Source organism: Somniosus microcephalus, chromosome 13, assembly GCF_052327205.1.
Source record: "Somniosus microcephalus isolate GS21.2 chromosome 13, FLI_Smic_1.0, whole genome shotgun sequence".
Taxonomy (NCBI): domain Eukaryota; kingdom Metazoa; phylum Chordata; class Chondrichthyes; order Squaliformes; family Somniosidae; genus Somniosus; species Somniosus microcephalus.
The window spans coordinates 198,417,006-198,438,631 of NC_140999.1; the positions used below are offsets into that span (position 1 = coordinate 198,417,006).

At 45.3% G+C, this 21,626-nt stretch overlaps 1 protein-coding gene across 1 annotated transcript in view; it reads left to right on the plus strand.

The window, feature by feature from the left end:
- The window catches only part of fer1l4 (fer-1 like family member 4), a 294,195-nt gene that overhangs the window by 81,692 nt on the left and 190,877 nt on the right, over window positions 1-21,626 (plus strand). The window contains exons 14-15 of the mRNA XM_086005966.1: window positions 14,834-15,020; window positions 16,717-17,087. Of these exons, the coding sequence (XP_085862092.1) occupies window positions 14,834-15,020; window positions 16,717-17,087 (558 nt within the window). The remainder of the gene's footprint in view (window positions 1-14,833; window positions 15,021-16,716; window positions 17,088-21,626) is intronic.

Below are 21,626 nucleotides of genomic sequence, written 5' to 3' on the forward strand. Positions count from 1 at the left end.
AGGGACCTACGCTTGACTTCACCAATCTTTTTCTCTTCACATATCTATAGAAGCTTTTACAGTCAGTTTTTATGATCCCTGCAAGCTTACTCTCATATTCTATTTTCCCTTTCTTAATTAATCCCTTTGTCCTCCTTTGCTGAATCCTAAACTGCTCCCAATCCTCAGGTTTGCTGCTTTTTCTGGCCAATTTATATGTCCTCTCCTTGGAGCTTATGCTATCCCTAATTTCCCTTGTTAGCCACAGTTGAGTCACCTTTTTTGTTTTATTTTTATGCCAAGCAGGGATGAACAAATTCTGTAGTTCATCCATGCGATCTTTAAATGTTTGCCATTGCCTATTCACCATCAACCCTTTAAGTAACATTCCCCAATCCATCCTACCCAACTCGCGCCTCATACTATCCTAGTTTCCTTTATTTAAATTCAGGACCCTAGTGTCTCAGTCAAGTACTTCACTCTCCATCTTAATGAAGAATTCGATCATATTATGATCGCTCCGCCCCAAGGGGCCTTGCACAACAAGATTGCTAATTAATCCTTTCTCATTACATAATACCCAGTCTAAGATGGCCTGATCTCTGGTTGGTTCCTCGACATATTGGTCCAGGAAACCATCCCGTATGCACTCCAGGAATTCCTCCTCCACAGTACTGTTACTAATTTGGTTAGCCCAATCTATATGTAGATTAAAGTCACCCATAATAACTGCTGTGCCCTTATTGCACGTGTCTCTAATTTCCCGTTTAATGCCATCCCCAACCTTAGCATTACTGTTTGGGGGTCTGTATACCACTCCCACTAACGTTTTCTGCCCCTTGGTATTTCTCAGCTCTACCCATATGGATTCCACATCATCAGAGCTAATATCCTTCCTTACTATTGTGTTAATCTCCTCTTTAACCAGCAATGCTACCCACCTTCTTTTCCTTTTTGCCTGTCGTTCCTGAATATTGAATATCCCTGGGTGTTGAGTTCCCAGCCTTGGTCACCCTGGAGTCATGTTTCTGTTATCCCAATCATATCATATCCGTTTACATCTATTTGCGCAGCTAATTCATCCACCTTATTACGAATGCTCCTCGCATTAAGACACAAAGCCTTCAGGCTTGTTTTTTTAACACTCTTAGACCTTTTAGAATTATTATTTACTGTGGCCATGTTTGATTTTAAACCCTTGATTTCTCTGACTGCCACTTTTGCTTTTCTCCTTCCTGTCTTTTGCTTCTATCCTTGTCTCCCTTTCCTCTGTCTCCCTGCACAGGTTCCCAACCCACTGCCATTTTAGTTTAAACCCTCCCCAACAGCACTAGCAAACACTCCCCAAAGGACATCCGTCCCGGTCCTGCCCAGGTGCAAACCGCCCAGCTTGTACTGGTCCCACCTCCCCCAGAACCGTTTGCAATGTTCCAGGAATTTAAATCCTTCCCCCTTGCACCATTCCTCTAGCCACGTATTCATCTGAAATATCCTTCTATTTCTACTCTGACTAGCACGTGGCACTGGTGGGAATCCTGAGATTACTGCCTTTGAGGTCCTATTTTTTAAATTTACCTCCTAACTCCCTATATTCAGCTTTTAGGACCTCATCCCTGTTTTTACCTATGTCGTTGGTACCTATATGCACCACGACAACTGGTTGTTCACCCTCCGCCGCCCCCCCCCCAAGAATGCCCTGCAGCCGCTCCGAGACATTCTTGGCCCTTGCACCAGGGAGGCAACATACCATCCTGGAGTCTCGTTTGCGGCTACAGAAACGCCTATCTATTCCCCTTACAATAGAATCCCCTATTGCTATAGCTCTCCCACTCTTTTTCCTCCTGTCGTGTGCAGCAGAACCACCCACAGTGCCAGGAAGTTGGCTGCTGCCGCCTTCCCCCGATAAGCCATCTCCCTCAACAATATCCAAAGCGGTATATCTGTTTGAGAGGGGGATGGCCACAGGGGACCCCTGCACTTCCTGCCTGCACCTACTACTCTGCCTGGCAGTCACCCACTGTCTTCCTGCCTGTGCAGCCTTTACCTGTGGTGTGACCAACTGATTAAACATGATATCCACAACATCCTCAGCATCGCAAATGCTCCAGTATGTATCCATTCGCAGCTCCAGCGCCACAATGCGGTCTGTCAGTAGCTACAACTGGATACACTTCCCGCACACATGGTCGTCAGGGACACAGGAAGTGTCCCTGATTTCCCACATAGTGCAGGAGGAGCATGCCACGGGGCCGAGCTGTCCTGCCATGACTTACCCTTTAATTAATTCAAATTAAATGAAATCAAATCAATATCACTAATTACAGTACCATTAAATGATATACTCAAGGGTCCTTGTTTCCTAGCACTGCCCGCTACACAACAGAGACCTTAGCAACTATAAACCACAAAATTAAGACCTTTTAAACTTTATAAACTATTAACCTTAACTGTCAAACTATAGAGTAGTATAAATACTCACCTAGCCGTACTCACCCAGTCAGCTGCTTCCCCTGCGCCGGCGTCACTTTCTGTACTGTGACATCGCTCTCGAATTCTGCCGCTGCTCCCTCGCAGGTCCGCCGCTCCCGCTGCTTGACTGGGCCTGAAAATCACCGACCTTTATTTTCACCCACAGCCGCTGCTCCCTCGCAGGTCCGCCACTCCCGCTGCTGCCACTGTAATATTACCCACATCTGTTTTTAAAGGGCCTACATTACCCTTGACTACCCTTTTTCTTCTAATATAATTATAAGAACATAAGAAATAGGAGCAGGAGTAGGCCAATCGGCCCCTCGAGCCTGCTCCGCCATTCAATAAGATCATGGCTGATCTGATCCTAACCGCCAATCCACTATCACAGGACTATCTCCTGAATCTAACAGAATTAGACACATGAAACAGGAGCAGGATCAGGCTACACGGCCCCTGGGCCCGCTCCGCTACCCACAGGGCCATGACCGATCCGAACCGAGACTCATGTCCAAATTCCTGCCCGCTCCCCGTAACCCTTAATTTCCTTTTCTTCCAGGAAACTGTCTATTTCTGTTTTAAATTTATGTAATGATGTAGCTTCGACAGCTTTTTGGGCAGCATATTCCATGGACCTACCACCCTCTGAGTGAAGTAGTTCCTCCTCATCTCAGTTTTGAAAGAGCAGCCCCTTATTCTAAGCCTATGCCCCCTAGTTCTAGTTTCACCCATCATCGGGAACATCCTCCCCGCATCCACCCGATCCAACCCCTTCACAATCTTATATGTTTCAATAAGATCGCCTCTCATTCTTCTGAACTTCAATGAGTAGAGTCCCAATCTACTCAACCTCTCCTCATATGTCCATCCCCTCATCCCCGGGATTAACCGAGTGAACCTTCTTTGTACTGACTCGAGAGCAAGTATGTCTTTTCTTAAGTATGGACACCAAAACTGTATGCAGTATTCCAGGTGCGGTCTCACCAATACCTTGTACAACTGAAGCAATACCTCCCTATTTTTATATTCTATCCCCCTAGCAATGAAAGCCAACATTCCATTGGCCTTCTTAATCACTTGCTGCACCTGCATACCAACCTTTTGAGTTTCGTGCACCAGGACCCCCAGATCCCTTTGTACTTCAGTACTTTCCAGTTTCTTGCCATTAAGATAATAACTTGCTCTACGATTTTTCTTGCCAAAGTGCATAACCTCACACTTTCCAGTATTGTATTCCATCTGCCAAATCTCTGCCCACTTACTTAGCCTGTCTATGTCCCTTTGCAGGTTTTTTATGTCCTCCTCACTCACTACTTTCCCTCCCATCTTAATATCATCTGCAAACTTTGATATGTTACACTCGGTCCCCTCCTCCAAATCGTTAATATAGATTGTAAAGAGTTGGGGACCCAGCACTGACCCCTGCGGAACACCACTGGTTACTGATTGCCAGTCTGAGAATGAACCATTTATCCCAACTCTCTGCCTTCTGTTAGATAGCCAATCCTCTATCCATGCCAGAATATTACCCCCAATCCCGTGATTTTTTATCTTAAGCAATAATCTTTTGTGTGGCACCTTGTCAAATGCCTTTTGGAAGTCTAAATACACTACGTCCACTGGTTCCCCTTTATCCACCCTATATGTTACTTCCTCCAAGAACCCCAGCAAATTTGTCAAACATGACTTCCCCTTCATAAAACCATGCTGACTTTGTCTTATTAAATTGTGATTATCCAAATGTCCTGTTACTGTCTCCTTAATAATGGACTCCAAAATTTTACCTACCACAGATGTTGGGCTAACCGGTCTATAGTTTCCAGCCTTCTGTCTGCTGCCCTTTTTAAATAAGGGTGTTACATTAGCAGTTTTCCAGTCTGCCGGGACCTTTGCTGAGTCCAGGGAGTTTTGGAAGATTATTACCAATGCATCCACAATCCCTACCGCCACTTCCCTCAAGACCCTAGGATGTAAGCCATCAGGTCCAGGTGATTTATCTGCCTTGAGTCCCATTATTTTACCGAGTACCACTTCCTTACTGATTTTGATCGTGTTTATCTCCTCCCCCCCCTATAGCCCCCTGCTTGTCCAGTATTGGGATATTCTTAGTGTCCTCTACTGTAAAGACTGATACAAAATATTCATTCAGTGTTTTTGCCATCTCCATATTTCCCACCATTAATTTCCCGGTCTCATCCTCTAAGGGACCAACATTTAATTTAGCCATCCTTTTTCTTTTTATATAACTATAAAAACTCTTACTATCTGTTTTTATATTTTTTGCTAATTTACTTTCATAATCTATCTTCCCTTTCTTAATCGATCTTTTTGTTATTTTTTTGCTGTCTTTTAAAGTTTTCCCAATCCTCTATCCTCCCACTAGATTTGGCTACCTTATATGCCCTTGTTTTTAGTCGAATACTATCCTTAATTTCTTTACTTAGCCACGGATGGCTGTCTTTTCTTTTACACCCTTTTCTTCTCAGTGGAATATATTTTTTTTGGAAGTTGTAAAGTAACTCCTTAAATATATACCACTGATCATGTATCGTCTTACCCTTTAATCTATTTTCCCAATCCACTTTACTCAATTCCGCTCTCATACCTTCATAGTCTCCTTTATTCAAGCTTAGCACGCTTGTTTGAGATCCAACCTCCTCACCCTCTAATTGAATATGGAATTCAACCATGTTATGGTCACTCATTCCAAAGGGATCCTTTACTAGGACATTTTTAATTAATCCTGTCTCGTTACACAGGACCAGATCTAAGGTTGCTTGCCCCCTGGTCGGTTCAGTTACATACTGCTCAAGAAACCCATCCCTAATACACTCAATGAACTCATCCTCAAGGCAGCCCTGCCCAATTTGATTTGTCCAATTAATATGATAGTTAAAATCCCCCATAATTATAGATGTTCCCTTATTACAAGCCTCAACTATTTCCTGATTGATACTCCGTCCAACCGAGTTGCAACTGTTCGGAGGCCTATAGACTACGCCCACTGTGTTTTTTTCCCCTTATTATTCCTTATTTCCACCCAAACTGTTTCATTATCCTGATCTTTTGACCCAATATCATTTCTCTGTATTACAGTGATTCCTTCCTTTATTAACATAGCCACCCCACCTCCCCTTCCTTCCTGCCTGTCCTTCCTGATCGTTAAATAACCTGGTATGTTTAATTCCCAGGCATTGTCACCCTGCAGCCATGTTTCTGTAATGGCCACAAGATCATACCCATATGTAGCTATTTGTGCCATTAACTCGTCTATTTTGTTACGAATGCTACGTGCATTCTGATAGAGAACTTTCAAATGTGTTTTGTGACACTTAGTTCCTGCTTTTGCCCTTTTTATTACTTTACCTTTTACTCCATACCTTCTGCCCCTTCCTGACACGCTCTGGTTTTTAATTTCCCCACTGCTACCTAAGTCTATGACCTTCTCTGTTGTCATTTTTATTATTTGCTCTCCAGGAACCTCCCCCCCACTAGTTAGTTTAAAGCCCTCTCTACAGCCCTAGTTATATGATCCGCCAGGACTCTAGTCCCAGCACTGGCGAAGTGAAGCCCGTCCCAACAGAACAGCTCCCTTCTGCCCCAGTACTGGTGCCAGTGTCCCAGGAAGCAAAACCCATTTCTCCCACACCAGTCTTTGAGCCACGCATTTAACTCTCTTATTTTATTTGTCCTAGCCAAATTCGCTCGTGGCTCAGGTAATAATCCAGAGATTATTACCCTTGAGGTTCTGTTCTTTAATTTGACCCCTAGCTGCTCATACTCCTTTAACAGAACCGGCTTCCTAGTCCTATCTACGTCGTTTGTACCAACATGGACCATGACGACTGGATCCACCCCCTCCCACTGCAAGTTTCTTTCCAACTTTTTATGTTAATCTTGATATCTCTCACATGAAGGTCTTCAGGTATGTGGAGAGACTAGAGAAGCTGGGATTGTTCTCGGTACAGCAGAAAAGATTATGGGGAGATTTAATAGAGGTGTTCAAAATTATGAAGGTTTTAGTAGAGTAGATGGGGAGAAACTATTTCCACTGGCAGGAGGGTTGGTAAACAGAGGCACCATTTTTTTGAATTCGCTTATGGGATTTGGGCGTCGCTGGCAAGGCCAGCATTTATTGCCCATCCCTAGTTGCCCTTGAGAAGGTGGTGGTGAGCCACCTTCTTGAACCGCTGCAGTCCGTGTGGTGAAGGTACTCCCACAGTGCTGTTCGGGAGGGAGTTCCAAGATTTTGACCCAACGACAATGAAGGATCGCCGATATACTTCTAAGTCAGGATGGTGTGTGACTTGGTGTGTAACTTGGAGGTGGTGGTGTTCCCATGCACCTGCTGCCCTTGTCCTTCTAGGTGGAAGAGGTCGCGGGTTTGGGAGGTGCTGCCGAAGAAGCCTTGGCGAGTTGCTGCAGTGCATCTTGTAGATGGTACACACTGCAGCCACGGTATGCCGGTGGTGGAGGGGGTGGATGGGGTGCCAATCAAACAGGCTGCTTTGTCCTGGATGGTGTCAAGCGTCTTGAGTGTTGTTGCAGCTGCACTCATCCAGGCAAGTGGAGAGTATTCCATCACACTCCTTGACATGAATATTGTCATTCATGTGGAAATGACTTATGAAATGATACTGGGCGGCCTACTGGTGGCGCTGTCCAGGGAGAGTATAAATACTCGGGCATGGGCCTAGCTTGCTCAGGACATTCTTTAACAGGAACTAGTGAAGGACACAACTAGATCTCCATGTTGAAAAACAGTTGATTAAAGCCTTGTTTAATACTTAGACCAAGTGCCTAGTAGTTTTCTTATGTCACTCCTTACTTGTGCCTTGCAGATGGTGAAAAAGCTTTGGGGAGTCAGGAGGTGAGATACTCTCCGCAGAATACCCAGCCTCTGACCTGCTCTTGTTGCCACAGTATTTATGTGGCTGGTCCAGTTAAGTTTCTGGTCAATGGTGACCCCCCCAGGATGTTGATGGTGGGGGATTCGGCGATGGTAATGCCGTTGAATGTCAAGGGGAGGTGGTTAGACTCTCGCTTGTTGGAGATAGTCATTGCCTGGCACTTCTGTGGCACGAATGTTGCCTGCCACTTATCAGCCCAAGCCTGAACATCGTCCAGGTCTAGTTGCATGCGGGCATGGACTACTTCATTATCTGAGGAGTTGTGAATGGCACTGAACACTGCAGTCATCAGCGAACTTCCCCATTTCAGACCTTGTTGGAGGGAAGGTCATTGATGAAGCAGCTGAAGATGGTTGGGCCGAGGACACTGCCCTGAGGAACTCCTGCAGCGATGTCCTAGGGCTGTGATGATTGACCTTCAACCACCACAACCATCTTCCTTTGTGCTCGGTATGACTCCAGCCAGTGGAGAGTTTTCCCCCTGATTCCCATTGATTTCAGTTTTACTAGGTCTCCTTGGTGCCACACTCTGTCAAATGCTGCCTTGATGTCAAGGGCAGTCACTCTTACCTCACCTCTGATATTCACCTTCTTTGTCCATGTTTGGACCAAGGCTGTAATGAGATCGGGAGTTGAGTGGTCTTGACGGAACCCAAACTGGGCACCAGTGAGCAGATTATTGGTGAGTAAGTGCCGCCTGATAGCACTGTTGATGACACCTTCCATCACTTTGCTGATGATTGAGAGTAGACTGATGGGGCAGTTATTGGCCGGATTGGATTTGTCCTGCTTTTTGTGGACAGGACATATCTGGGCAGTTTTCCACATTGTCGGATAGATGCCAGTGTTGTAGCTGTACTGGAACAGCTTGGCTAGAGGCGCAGCTAGTTCTGGAGCACAAGTCTTCAGCACGATAGCCGGGATGTTGTAGGGGCCCATAGCCTTTGCTGTATCCAGTGTGCTCAGCCGTTTCTTGATATCACGTGGAGTGAATCAAATTGGCTGAAGACTGGCTTCTGTGATGGTGGGGACCTCAGGAGGAGGCCGATATGGATCATCCACTCGGCACTTCTAGCTGAAGATAGCTACAAACGCTTCAGCCTTGTCTATTTCACTCGCATGCTGGTCTCCACCATCATTGAGGATGGAGATATTCATGGAGCCTCTTCCTCCCGTTATTTGTTTAATAGTCCACCACCATTCACGACTGGATGTGGCAGGACTGCAGAGCTTTGATCTGATCTGTTGATTGTGGGATCGCTTAGCCCAGTCTATAGCATGCTGCTTCCGCTTTTTAGATTGCATGTGGTCCTGTGTTGCTGCTTTCCCAGGTTGGCACCTCATTTTTAGGTATGCCTGGTCCTGGCATGCTCTTCTACACTCCTTATTAAACCAGGGTTGGCCCCCTGCCTTGATGGTAATAGTAGAGTGCGGGATATGCCAGTCCATGAGGTTACAGATTGTGGTGGAATACAATTCTGCTGCTGCTAATGGCCCACAGTGCCTCATGGATGCCCAGTTTTGAGCTGCTAGATCTGTTCTGAATCTATCCCATTTAGCACGGTGGTAGTGCCACACAACACGATGGAGGATGTCCTCTGTGTGAAGACGGGACTTCGTCTCCACAATGACTGTGCGGTGGTCACTGCTACCAATACTGTCATGGACAGATGCATCTGCGACAGGTAGATTGGTGAGGATGAGGTTTTTCCCTCGTGTTGGTTCTCTCACCGCCTGTCACAGGCCCAGACTGGCAGCTATGTTCTTCAGGGCTCGGTCAGTAGTGGAGCTACCGAGCCACTCTTGGTAATGGACATTGAAGTCCCCCACCCAGAGTACATTCTGTGCCCTTGCTACTCTCTGTGTTTCTTTCAAGATGTGTTCAACATGGAGGATTACTGATTCATCAGCTGAGGGAGGGCGGTAGGTGGTAATCAGCAGGAGGTTTCCTTGCTGATGCTTGACCTGAAGCCATGAGACCTCGTGGTGTCCGGAGTCAATGTTGAGGACTCCCAGGATCACTCCTTCCCGACTGTATACCAATGTGTCGCCATCCCTGGTGGGTCTGTCCTGCTGGTGGGACAGGACATACCCAGGGATGGTGATGGAGGAGTTCGGGACATTGGCTGAAAGGTATGATTCTGTGAGTATGACTATGTCAGGCTGTTGCTTGACTAGTCTGTGGGACAGCTCTCCCAATTTTGGCACAAGTCCCCAGATGTTGGTGAGGCGGACTTTGCAGGGTCGACTGGGCTGGGTGTGCAGTTGCCATGTCCGTAGCTGGTGCCGAGGTTGATGCCGGGTGGTCCGTCCGGTTTAAAAATAGAAACATAGAAGATAGGAGCAGGAGTAGGCCATTCGGCCCCTTGAGCCTGCTCCGCCATTCAACGAGACCATGGCTGATCATCCAAATTCAGTACCCTGTCCCTGCCTTCTCGCCATATCCATTGATCTCTTTAGCCTTAAGAAATATATCCAACTCCTTCTTGAATATATTTAATGAACTGGCCTCCACTGCCCTCTGTGGTAGAGAATTCCACAGGTTCACCACTCTCTGGGAGAAGAAATTCCTCCTCATCTCAGTCCTAAATGGCTTACCCCTTATCCTTAGGCTGTGACCCCTGGTTCTGGACTTCCTGGCCATCGGGAACATCCTTCCTGCATCTAATCTGTCTAGTCCTGACAGAATTTTAAAAGTTTCAATGAGATCCCCTCTCATTCTTCTAAACTCCAGCGAGTGCAAGCCCAATCGACTCAATCTCTCCTCGTACGTCATTCCTGCCATCCCAGGTATCAGCCTGGTGAATCTTCGCTGCACCCCCTCCATGGCAAGGACATCCTTCCTCAGATAAGGCAACCAAAACTGCACACAATACTCAAGGTGTGGTCTCACCAAGGCCGTGTACAACTGCAGCAAGACATCCTTGTTCCTGTACTCGAACCCTTTCGCTACGAAGGCCAACATACCATTTGCCTTCTTAACCGCCTGCTGCACCTGCATGCTTACCTTCAGCGACTGGTGCACAAGGACACCCAGGTCTCGTTGCACTTCTCCTTCTCCCAATCTATTGCCATTCAGATAATAATCTGCCTTCCTGTTTTTACCACCAAAGTGGATAACCTCGCATTTATCCACATTATATTGCATCTGCCATGCTTCCGCCCAATCACCCAACCTGTCCAAATCATACTGGATTTTCAGGGCATCCTCCTCACAGCACACACACCCACCCAGCTTTGTGTCGTCTGCAAATTTTGAGATATTACATCCAATTCCCTCGTCTAGATCATTAATATATATTGTGAATAGCTGGGGTCCTAGGACCGATCCCTGCGGTACCCCACTAGTCACTGCCTGCCACTCGGACAACGACCCGTTAATTCTGACTTTTTGCTTTCTGTCTGCCAACCAGTTCTCTATCCAAGTCAATACCTTGCCTCCAATCCCATGTGCCTTAACTTTGCACGCTAGTCTCTTATGCGGGACCTTATCGAAAGCCTTCTGAAAGTCCAAATACACCACATCCACTGGTTCTCCCTTATCTATTTTACCAGTTACATACTCTCAAAATTCCAGTAGATTAGTCAAGCACGATTTACCTTTCGTAAATCGATGTTGACTTTGTCCGATCCTGTCAATGTTCTGCAAGTGTTCTGCTGTTACATCCTTTATAATGGACTCTAGCATTTTCCCCACTACCGATGTCAGGCTCACCAGTCTATAATTCCCCGTTTTTTCTCTATCACCTTTTTTGAATAGTGGGGTAACATTAGCTACCCTCCAATCCATGGGTACTGTTCCAGAGTCTGGCGAATTCTGGAAGATGACCAGTAATGCATCTACTATCTCTAGGGCCACTTCCTTAAGTACCCTCGGATGTAGATTATCAGGCCCTGGGGATTTATCGGCCTTTAATCCTGTCAATTTCCCCAACACCATTTCCCTACAAATACTGATTTCTTTCAGTTCCTCCCTCTCATTATACCCTATGTTCCCTGACATCTCTGGGAGGTTATTTGTGTCCTCCTTTGTGAAGACAGAACCAAAATATGTATTTAATTGGTCCGCCATTTCTTTGTTCCTCATTATAAATTCTTCTGACTGCAAGGGACCTACGCTTGACTTCACCAATCTTTTTCTCTTCACATATCTATAAAAGCTTTTACAGTCAGTTTTTATGTTCCCTGCAAGCTTATACTCTATTTGCCCCCTCTTAATCAATCCCTTTGTCCTCCTTTGCTGAATCTTAAACTGCTCCCAATCCTCAGGTTTGTTGCTTTTTTTTGGCAAATTTATATGTCCTCTCTTATCTCATTCTTCTTATTGTGTTTCGTAGCGTTTTGTTACAACTGAGTGACTTGCTAGGCCATTTCAGAGGGCAGTTAAGAGTCAACCACATTGCTGTGGGTCTGGAGTCACATATAGGCCAGACCGGGTAAGGACGACAGATTTCCTTCCCTAAAGGACATTAGTGAACCAGATGGGTTTTTACAGCAATCCGATAGTTTCATGGTCACCATTACTGACACTAGATTTTATTCCAGATTTATTTACTTAACTGAATTTAAATTCCCCAGCTGCCGTGGTGGGATTTGAACTCGCGTCTTCCTTTTTACATGCTTGGCGAAGCTCTGACAATCTGCTTTTATATTTCTTGCTAGTTTTCTCTCGTATTCTATTTTTTCCCTTTTTATCAATTTTTTGGTCAACCTTTGCTGGTTTCTGAAACTCTCCCAACCCTCAGCCTTACTATTATTCTTTGCAACATTATAAGCTGCTTTTTTCAATCTAATGCTATCCTTAACTTCTTTAGTTAGCCACGGTTGGATCACTTTTTCCGTGGAGTTTTTGTTTCTCAGTGGAATGTATTTTTGTTGAGAATTATGAAATATTTCTTTAAATGCTAGCCACTGCTTATCTACCGCCATACCTTTTAATCTATTTTTCCAATTTATCTTAGCCAACTCGCCCCTCATACCTCTGTAATTGGCTTTATTTAAGTTTAAGACTCTAGTTTCAGACTTGGGCAAGTCGCTCTCAAATTTAAAGTGAAATTCTATCATATTATGATCACCCTGCCCCCGAGGATCCTTTACTATGAGATTGCTAATTAACCCTGTCTCATTACACAACACAAGATCTAAAATAGCCTGTTCCCTGGTTGGTTCCATGACATATTGTTCTAGGAAACTGTCCCAAATGCATTCCATGAACTCGTCCTCCAGACTACCTTTGCCAATTTGATTTGTTCAGTCTATATGAAGATTGAAGTCCCCTTTGTTGCAAGTTACTACTATTTCTTGATCAATATTCTGTCCAATGGTCTAGCTATTGTTAGGGGGCCTATATACACTACTCCTACCAGTGTTTTCTGCCCCTTGTTATTCCTTATCTCCACCCATACTGACCCTTTCTCGCTACTGTCCTTAATTAAGCCTTATTATCAGGGCTGCTCCCCCTCCTTTTCCATTCTGCCTGTCTTTTCAAAACGTCAAGTATCCTGGAACATTTAGTTCCCAACCTTGGCCACCTTGCAACCACGTCACCACCCTTTGAGCCAGATCAAACCCATTTATCTCTATTTGTGCCACTAGTTATTCTATCTTGTTACGAATGCTTCGTGCATTCAAATAAAGAGCCTTTAATTTAAATTTTTTACCATTATTCCTTGCTTTGACCTTATTCTCTGCTGCACTGCTACCATTAAACTCTTCCTGTCACACTCTGCTTATTTTGACCCAAATCGCTACACAGCTCTATTGCCTTGACCTTTCTCTTTAGATTTCTAAATTTCCTCTCACCTGACCCCTCTCTTCCCCCCCGCGCCGCCTTTTTTAGTTTAAAACCCTATCTACAGCCCTAGTTATTCGATTCATCAGGATGCTGGTCCCAGCCCAGTTTAAGTGGAGCCCGTGCGACGGCACAGCTCCCTCTTTCCCCAGTATTGGTGCCAGTGCCCCATGAATTGAAACCCCTTTTTCCCCACACCACCCTTTGAGCCACGCATTTAACTCTCTGATCTGCTTGACCCTATGCCAATTTGCGCATGGCTCAGATAGTGATCCAGAGATTATTACCCTTGTGGTTCTGCTGATTAATTTAGACCCGAGCTCCTCAAACTCCCTCAGCAGAACCTCATTGTTAGTTCTACCTATGTCGTTGGTTCCTATATGGACCACGACAAATGGATCCTCCCCCTCCATATTCTTCTCCAGCTGCAAGGCGATATCCTTAACCCTGGCACCGGGTAGACAACACAGCCTTCGGGACTCTCTTTCGCGGCTGCAGAGAACAGTATCTATCCTCCTAACTATACTTTCCCCTACTACTACCACATTCCTTCCTTCTCCCCCCACTTGGATGGCCCCCTGTACCACAGTGCCGTGGTCAGTTTGCCCACCCTCCCTGCAGTCCTTTTCCTCATCCATATAGGTAGAAAGTACCTCTTATGTTCTTATGTACCTGTTGGACAAAGCCCAGGGCTGAGGCTCCTCCATCACTACATCCTGGGTCCCCATACCTTCCTGACTCGCAGTCACACCTTCCTGTCCCTGACCACTGACGAACTCTAAAGTACTACTTAACCTAAAGGGTGTGACTGCCTCCTGGAACAAAGTGTCCAAGTAACTTTCCCCCTCCCTGATGCAGCACAATGTCTACAGCTCGTACTCCAGCTCAACAACTCTGAGCCGAAGTTCCTCGAGTTGCAGACACTTACTGCAGATGTGGTTGCTCAGGATTGCGATGCTCTCCACAAACTCCCACATGTTGCAGTTACGACACAGTACCTGCCCTACCTTGTTTTATTTATTAATTAATTTGATAAAGATTTTATTCAATCAATATTTTAGGTTTATTGTTTGATTATTTTATTTAGTTTAAGTTATTAATTTAAAATGTACTAGCAACCCACAGTTTCTCAACTCTTAATTTAACCCCTTTCCCTAACTTAGAGAGCAAAAAAGAGCTGTAATACTCACCAACCAATCGCCTACCTGCTCTCCTGTGACATCACTCTTTGTTGTTTTTGAATCGGAGCCTCGCACTACCGCTGCTTTAATACAGGTCCGCTTTCGGGCCGCTCTTTATCCTCTCACCACTGCTTTAATTCAGGTCCACCCTCGAGCTGTTCTTTATCCTCGAGCTGTTCTTTATCCTCTCGCCGCTGCCGCTGCTTTAATTCATGTCCGCTCTCGGGCCTCTCTTTATCCACTCGCCGACACTGCTGCTTTTTTTAACTCTCTCTAGCCGAGATGTGCTGAGCTGAACTGCATCAGCCACCTGCTGTTCCCAGTCAGCTCACTGAGTACAAATCAGGGGTGGAACATGGTGGATGTCTAGTCTGCCTCGTTCAGTGTGCAGTGGTTTCACTCAATCCGCCATCTGACGGGTTAGACCCTGTCTGTTCTGTAGGAAATTCGCTAGACTGAGTGACATGGTTCTGTTGTAAGCAACAGTTTCCTTTCATTAACAGGGAGAGACGTCAGTGGAAAGCAACACAACGAAACCGGTATGGAACGAACAAATCACTTTCGTCGAAATGTTTCCCCCACTTGCTCAACGTATCAAACTTCAAGTCATCGATGATGCTAACATTAATGATGTTGCTATAGCAACTCACTTCATCAATTTGCAGCAGATATCAGATGCTGGGGTTAACGGTGAGTTCAAGGCGGGGTTTATTCTCCCCTCTACCCTCCATTTTTCCAAATTCATTTATTTTTCTCAGCACACCCTCTTCTGGTTGTGAATATGGAGCAAACTGGATGATGAGCTTCTCTGTAACCTCTATCATATTTCTAGAGATGATAGAAGAAAAACTCTGTGATCCTTCCCTAGCCTCCAACCTTGCAGTTTGTTGCAGCTTTTACTGTCGTTCTCTATTTTATATATAGATACTGGGTGTCATTTTAACCTAACTCATCCAGCAGGAAACTAATGCGATCAGTTCAACCGTCATTGACTTCAATGGACAGTAATTAGGCTGGATAATAAACGGGGGGACATGAAACGGGTGGCCGATCTAATCCTGTCAGTTTCCCACCTGGTGAGTTAGGTTACCATGACCTGAACTGTGGTCATTACTCCTCTAAACCTACCTTTCTCGTTCTTTCTAGGTTCCCCTTCATAAGCTCCAAATACACCACTTTACACATTCTCCTTGCATCCTCACTGTATTGCGAAGAAGACCAGCGTACCATCTCTGAACCTAACTCTCTATTCACAGGACTTGAACTGTGGAACGCCTTCCTGTCCCCCCCTTACAATCTGTGGGCTTTTTAAACCAAGCTTGACATCACCTAACCACCACTGTGATTTTCCTCATCTTCTCTCCTGCACTTTTCAACCTTGATAAGAACATAAGAAATAGGAGCAGGAGTAGGCTATTTGGCCCTTCGAGCCTGCTCCGCCATTCAATAAGATCATGGCTGATCTTCTACCTCATCTCCACTTTCCTGCACTATCCCCATATCACTTAATATTCAAAATTCAAAAATCTATTGATCTCTGTCTTGCATAAACTCAACGACTGATCCTCCTCTGGGGTAGAGAATTCCAAAGATTCACCACTCTCTGAGTGAAGAAATTTCTCCTCATCTCAGTCCTAAGTGGCCGACCCCTTATTCTGAGACTGTGATCCCTGGTTCTAGACTCCCCAGCCGAGGAAACATCCTCCCTGCATCTACCCTGTCAAGCCCTGTAAGAATTTTGCATGTTTCAATGAGATCACCTCTCATTCTTCTAAACGCTAGAGAATATAGGCCTAGTCTGTTCAATCTCTCCTCATAGGACAATCCCCTCATCCTAGGAACCAGCTTGGTGAACCTTTGTTGCACTCCCTCTATGGCAAGGATATTCTTCCTTAGGTAAGGAGACCAAAACTGTACACAGTACTCTAGGTGTGGTCTCACCAGGGCCCTATATAATTGCAGTAAGACGTCTTTACTCTTATACTCAAATCTCCTTGTAATAAAGGCCAACATACCATTTGCTTTCCTAATTGCTTGCTGTACCTGCATGTTAACTTTCAGTGATTCATGTACAAGGACACCCAGGTCCCTCTGAACACCAACATTTCCCAAACTCTTACCATTTAAAAAATACTCTGCTTTTCTATTTTTCCTAACATCACATTTCTCCACATTATATTCCATTTGCCATGTTCTTGCCCACTCACTTAGCCTGTCTCTATCCCCTTGAAGCCTCCTTGCATCCTCCTCACAACTTACATTCCCACCCAGATGGTGTCTTCATCCCACTTCTCAATGGAAAGAAATCCTCAGTGCAACTCTTCGTAAAGTGCATTTCCTCCCTGATACCCACCCTCCCCCAGCTTACATTTGTCTTATTTTTCAGCTGGATTCCACCCAACCTTTGGCCCAGCATGGGTTCACCTCTATGGCTCGCCTCAGAACTCCGTGCTCAGGGATGCTCACAGGAACCTGAACGAGGGCCTGGGAGAGGGGATATTTTACAGAGGACGAATACTTATAGCAGTGACAGTCGATGTTTTCAGCTCAATTTCTGCCGTTAAAAGCAAAAAAAGCAGAAGTGTAAAGAGCGCCTTCAGCAAACTCACTCTGAAAAAAAAAAGCAAGAAATCCAAATCCAAATCTAAGGCTAAAGAGGAGAGCAGTGGCCAGAATGAAGATGAAGATGGTACAAATCCCCAAGAGCAACCTAATGCAGTGGCAGTAGATGTTGAAGAAATCCACCCAGTCCCAGAGGTCAGTTTAGTAGAAAATAAACCTGATGTGATATTTTTCTGTTGCAGGTATGTTATATGCCTTTCATTCACAGCTGGTACTGATTGGTCTGTTTTTTGCCAGTCCCTATTGGGTGATCCAGTAAGAATGCAAGAACTTTTAGGGTCAAGAGAAGGCCATTGGCCCATCAAACTTGCATCTTTTCCATAAAATAACCAACCTGCCCACCTTCTAGCAATGTCCCTCAATCCTTTCTCTCTCCAGAAACACATCTAGTTGCCTCTTCAACCCATTTACATTGTGTCCGTTCCCTGGTAGCTTATTTCACAAGTCAGTTACTTTCACTGGTAAAGTTCTGGCTACCTTCCTTCTTATTCCAAACTCCTGAATTTTCAACTTATGTCCCCGAACCAATAGAGAGTTTGTCAGGTCCCTTCATAAAAAAATCAAGGTCGTCTCAAAACCTCTTTTCCAAAGAAAATTCCAACTTCCTTAATCCTTTCTCATAAGTTTCTGCTACCTGTAATGATCTTTGTTATCATCTCTGGGCTCTTTCAAGGGTAATATCAGTTGTTGGTGCACATTAGGCAAACTCTCAGATCTCCCTGCTGGTCCCTGTGGTGAGTCGGAGGTTCTGATTTTGGAAGGGGACACTGGGCGTGAGAGCAGCAGGGCAGCGTACAACAGCTCCTTGAATACGATGGGTGCATTATTCTTCCTGTCAGTAATCTCATGTCAAGTTTGACATTTTACATGGTTTTGATTTTTTAATACCCAAAAATCAGTTGCCTTCACTGCTGTTAATAATGCTTGCCCTGGCTGTTAGAACACTCAGTCCTTTTCAGTAATAGGGAGTTTGCTCTCCACCAGCAGTGGATATTAATACACACAGTACAAGAAACTAATTGGGGTAATTTTAACCTAACGCGCTGCGTGGGAAACCCACGGGATCGAGTGCAATGCTGGTTTTACACCTGGTCCAATATTGCTCTCCAGTGGACATTGCACCCAATCCGATGTGTTTCCCACCAATGGTTAGGTTAAAATTACCCCATTAATTCAAATAGAAAATCATAATAGCAGTAATGGAAGCTGAGTTACAGTGGAGTCAGGATTGGAAATTAAATGTACCTGGCTATAAAATGTTCAGGAAGGATAGAGTAGGGAGTATTAATCGGAAAGCTGGTATAGTAGCCCAGCGTTTAGTACCCTGGACTAGCAGTTCAGAGGTCATGAGTTCAAGTCATGAGAACAAGTTGTAAACCTGAAGTCAATGAATCTGATAATTTGTGGACTGACAGCAGATACTGACCCTGCAGCTTCCCGAAAACTCAACTGGTTCACTAATATCCTTCAGGGAAGGAAGCCTGTGCCTCCCTGCCACCCAGTCTGGGCTGCACCCTGTTGTAAACAATTGCTAAAGAAAATTGGATGAACATCACAGTAACAACCCAGGCATGGTATCAGGTTGACTAAGGCAATCTCAGCCCAGCTCTCCCACAGACTAGTCAAACAACAGCCTGACATATTAGACATCAGCTGACATCCCAGGCTCCTCCTTCACCACCATCGTTTCCCAGGTGGGAGCACAGTGATAGACAGTTGGGTAAGAGTGAGAGTGGTCCTGGGAGTCTTTACCAAAGAGTTGGAATAAACGAGTCTTTTTCCGAGTGGCAGGCAGTGACTAGTGGGGTACCGCAGGGATCGGTGCTAGGACCCCAGCTATTCACAATATATACAAGGGAACTAGATGTAATATCTCCAAGTTTGCAGACGACACAAAGCTGGGTGGGCGTGTGTGCTGTGAGGAGGATGCAGAGAAACTCCAGTACGATTTGGATAGGTTGGGCGATTGGGCAGATGCATGGCAAATGCAGTATAATGTGGATAAATGCGAGGTTATCCACTTCGGTGGCAAAAAACAGGAAGACAGATTATTACCTGAATGGCAATAGATTGGGAAAAGGGGAAGTGCAACGAGACCTGGGTGTCCTTGTGCACCAGTCGCTGAAGGTAAGCATGCAGGTGCAGCAGGCGGTTAAGAAGGCAAATGGTATGTTGGCCTTCATAGCGAGAGGATTCGAGTACAGGAGCAAGGATGTCTTGCTGCAGCTGTACAGGGCTTTGGTGAGACCACACCTTGAGTATTGTGTGCTGTTTTGGCCGCCGTATCTGAGGAAGGATGTTCTTGCCATGGAGGGAGTGTAGCGAAGATTCACCAGGCTGATACCTGGGATGGCAGGAATGACGTATGAGGAGAGATTGGGTCGATTAGGCTTATATTCGCTAGAGTTTAGAAGAATGAGAGAGGATCTCATTGAAACTTATAAAATTCTAACAGGACTAGACAGACTAGATGCAGGAAGGATGTTCCCGATGGCGGGGAATCCAGAACCAGGGGTCACAGTCTAAGGATAAGGGGTAAGCCATTTAGGACTGAGATGAGGAGGAATTTCTTCACCCAGAGAGTGGTGAACCTGTGGAATTCTCTGCCACAGAAGGCAGTTGAGGCCAATTCATTAAATATATTCAAGAAGGAGTTGGATATATTTCTTGAGGCTAAAGGGATTAAGGGATATGGGGAGAAAGCAGGGACAGGGTACTGAATTTGGATGATCAGCCATGATCTCATTAAATGGCGGAGCGGGCTCGAGGGGCAGAATGGCCTGCTCCTGCTCCTATCTTCTATGTTTCTATCCCATGAAGTCTCTTGGCTTCAGGTCAAACAAGGCCAGGGAAGCCTCCTGCTGATGGTCACCCAATGCCCTCCTCTTCATTGACAAATCAGTATTCCGCCATGTTGAACATCACTTGGAGGTAGCTCTCAGGGAAGCAAGGGCACAAAATGTGCTCTGGGTGCAGACTTCAATGTCCATCGTCAAGAATGGCTTGGTGGCCCCACCATTGACTGAGCCAGACAAGTCCTGTAGGACACATCTGCCAGACTAGGCCTGCATCAGGTGGTGAGGGAACAAAAATGAGAAAGTAACCTACTTGACTTCACCCTCACAAATTCCCTGTCGACGATAGCGTGAGCAGAAATGATCACCGTGTGGTGTGGCACTACCACCAGGCTAATTGGGACAGGCGAAGGATAGATCTGACAGCCCAAAACTGGGCATCCAGGAGGTGCTGTAGGCCATCAGAAGCAGCAGAATTGTGTACTACAACAACCTATATATAACCTCATGGTCCAGCACATCTCTCTCTCCTTGATCAGCATCAAGCCAAGAGACCAGCCCTGGTTCAATGCAGAAGGTAGAAGGGTGTACCAGGAGCATCAGCAGGCCTGCCTTATAATGAGCTCCAAACCCAGCAAAGCTCATACACAGGGCTACCTGTGTGCCACTTGCCATCTCCCCTTCCCCCAGCTCCAGAATATGGTTGTTATTAGATTCCAAAGGGAAGAAACTTTAATTGTATTTTGAGACCAAAATAAAGAGCAAAGGGACTTGCTAACAGGGAACTGGACTCCAAGCTGTCAGCAGAAAAAAACAAAGTCTGGGCCAATAATTGAAGCTCCAGTAAGTCCCCAAATTGAGCCCCAGGCTCTGACAAAAACGTAAGAAGAAGCATTTACTCCGAATTGTTTAATTTTTTTGTGTTCTATGTTTCTTATGTTCTAAATGTCACAGGTATATTTCAGGCAGCTGAAAATCAAGTTGTTTCACTAAATATTTTAAACAATTTAATTGGTTTGAAAAGAATATGAGCAATTTCATTGTATTGTTTTTCTGAGGCTTTCCTCATTCTTCACTGGTACCTCGTGTCTGAAAATAAATGCTTTTGATGACTTATGTTTTGTTAGGAAAACATGAGCAGGAGGAGGCCATTCAGCCCCTCTAGCCTGTTCCACCATTCAATTAGATCAGGGCTGATCTGTATCTTAACTCCATCAACCCGCCTTGGTTCCGTAGCCATTAATACCCTTACCCAACAAAAATCTATCTAAAGCAAAATACTGCGGATGCTGGCAATCTGAAATAAAAACAGAAAATGCTGGAAATACTCAGCAGGTCAGGCAGCATCTGTAGAGAGAGAAACAGAGTTAACGTTGCAGGTTGATGACTCTGTCAGAAATCTATCAATCTCAGTTTTGACATTTTCAATTGACCCCCAGCCTCAACAGCATTTTGGGGGAGAGAGTTCCAGATTTCCACCACCCTTTGTGTGAAGAAGTGCTTCCTGACATCACCCCTGAACGGCCTGGCTCTAATTTTGAGGTTCTGCCCCCTTGTTCTGGACTCCCCCCACCAGAGGAAATCGTTCCTCTCTCTCGACCCATCGAATCCTTTAATCATCTTAAACACCTCAATTTGATCACCCCGTAATCTTCTATACTCAAGGGAATACCTGCCTAGTCTATACAACCGGTCCTCATAATTTAACCCTTTTAACCCCGGTATTGTTCTGGAATCGGTTGATTGGATATTCGATGCACATCCACTGATACTTGCTTATTTCAGCCAATCACTATTCTTTGACCTGTGGATGTGTGATACTTGAGATGAGCAGCCTCTCGGGCCACACCATTGGGTGTGACTCCTTTTAAAGTGTGAT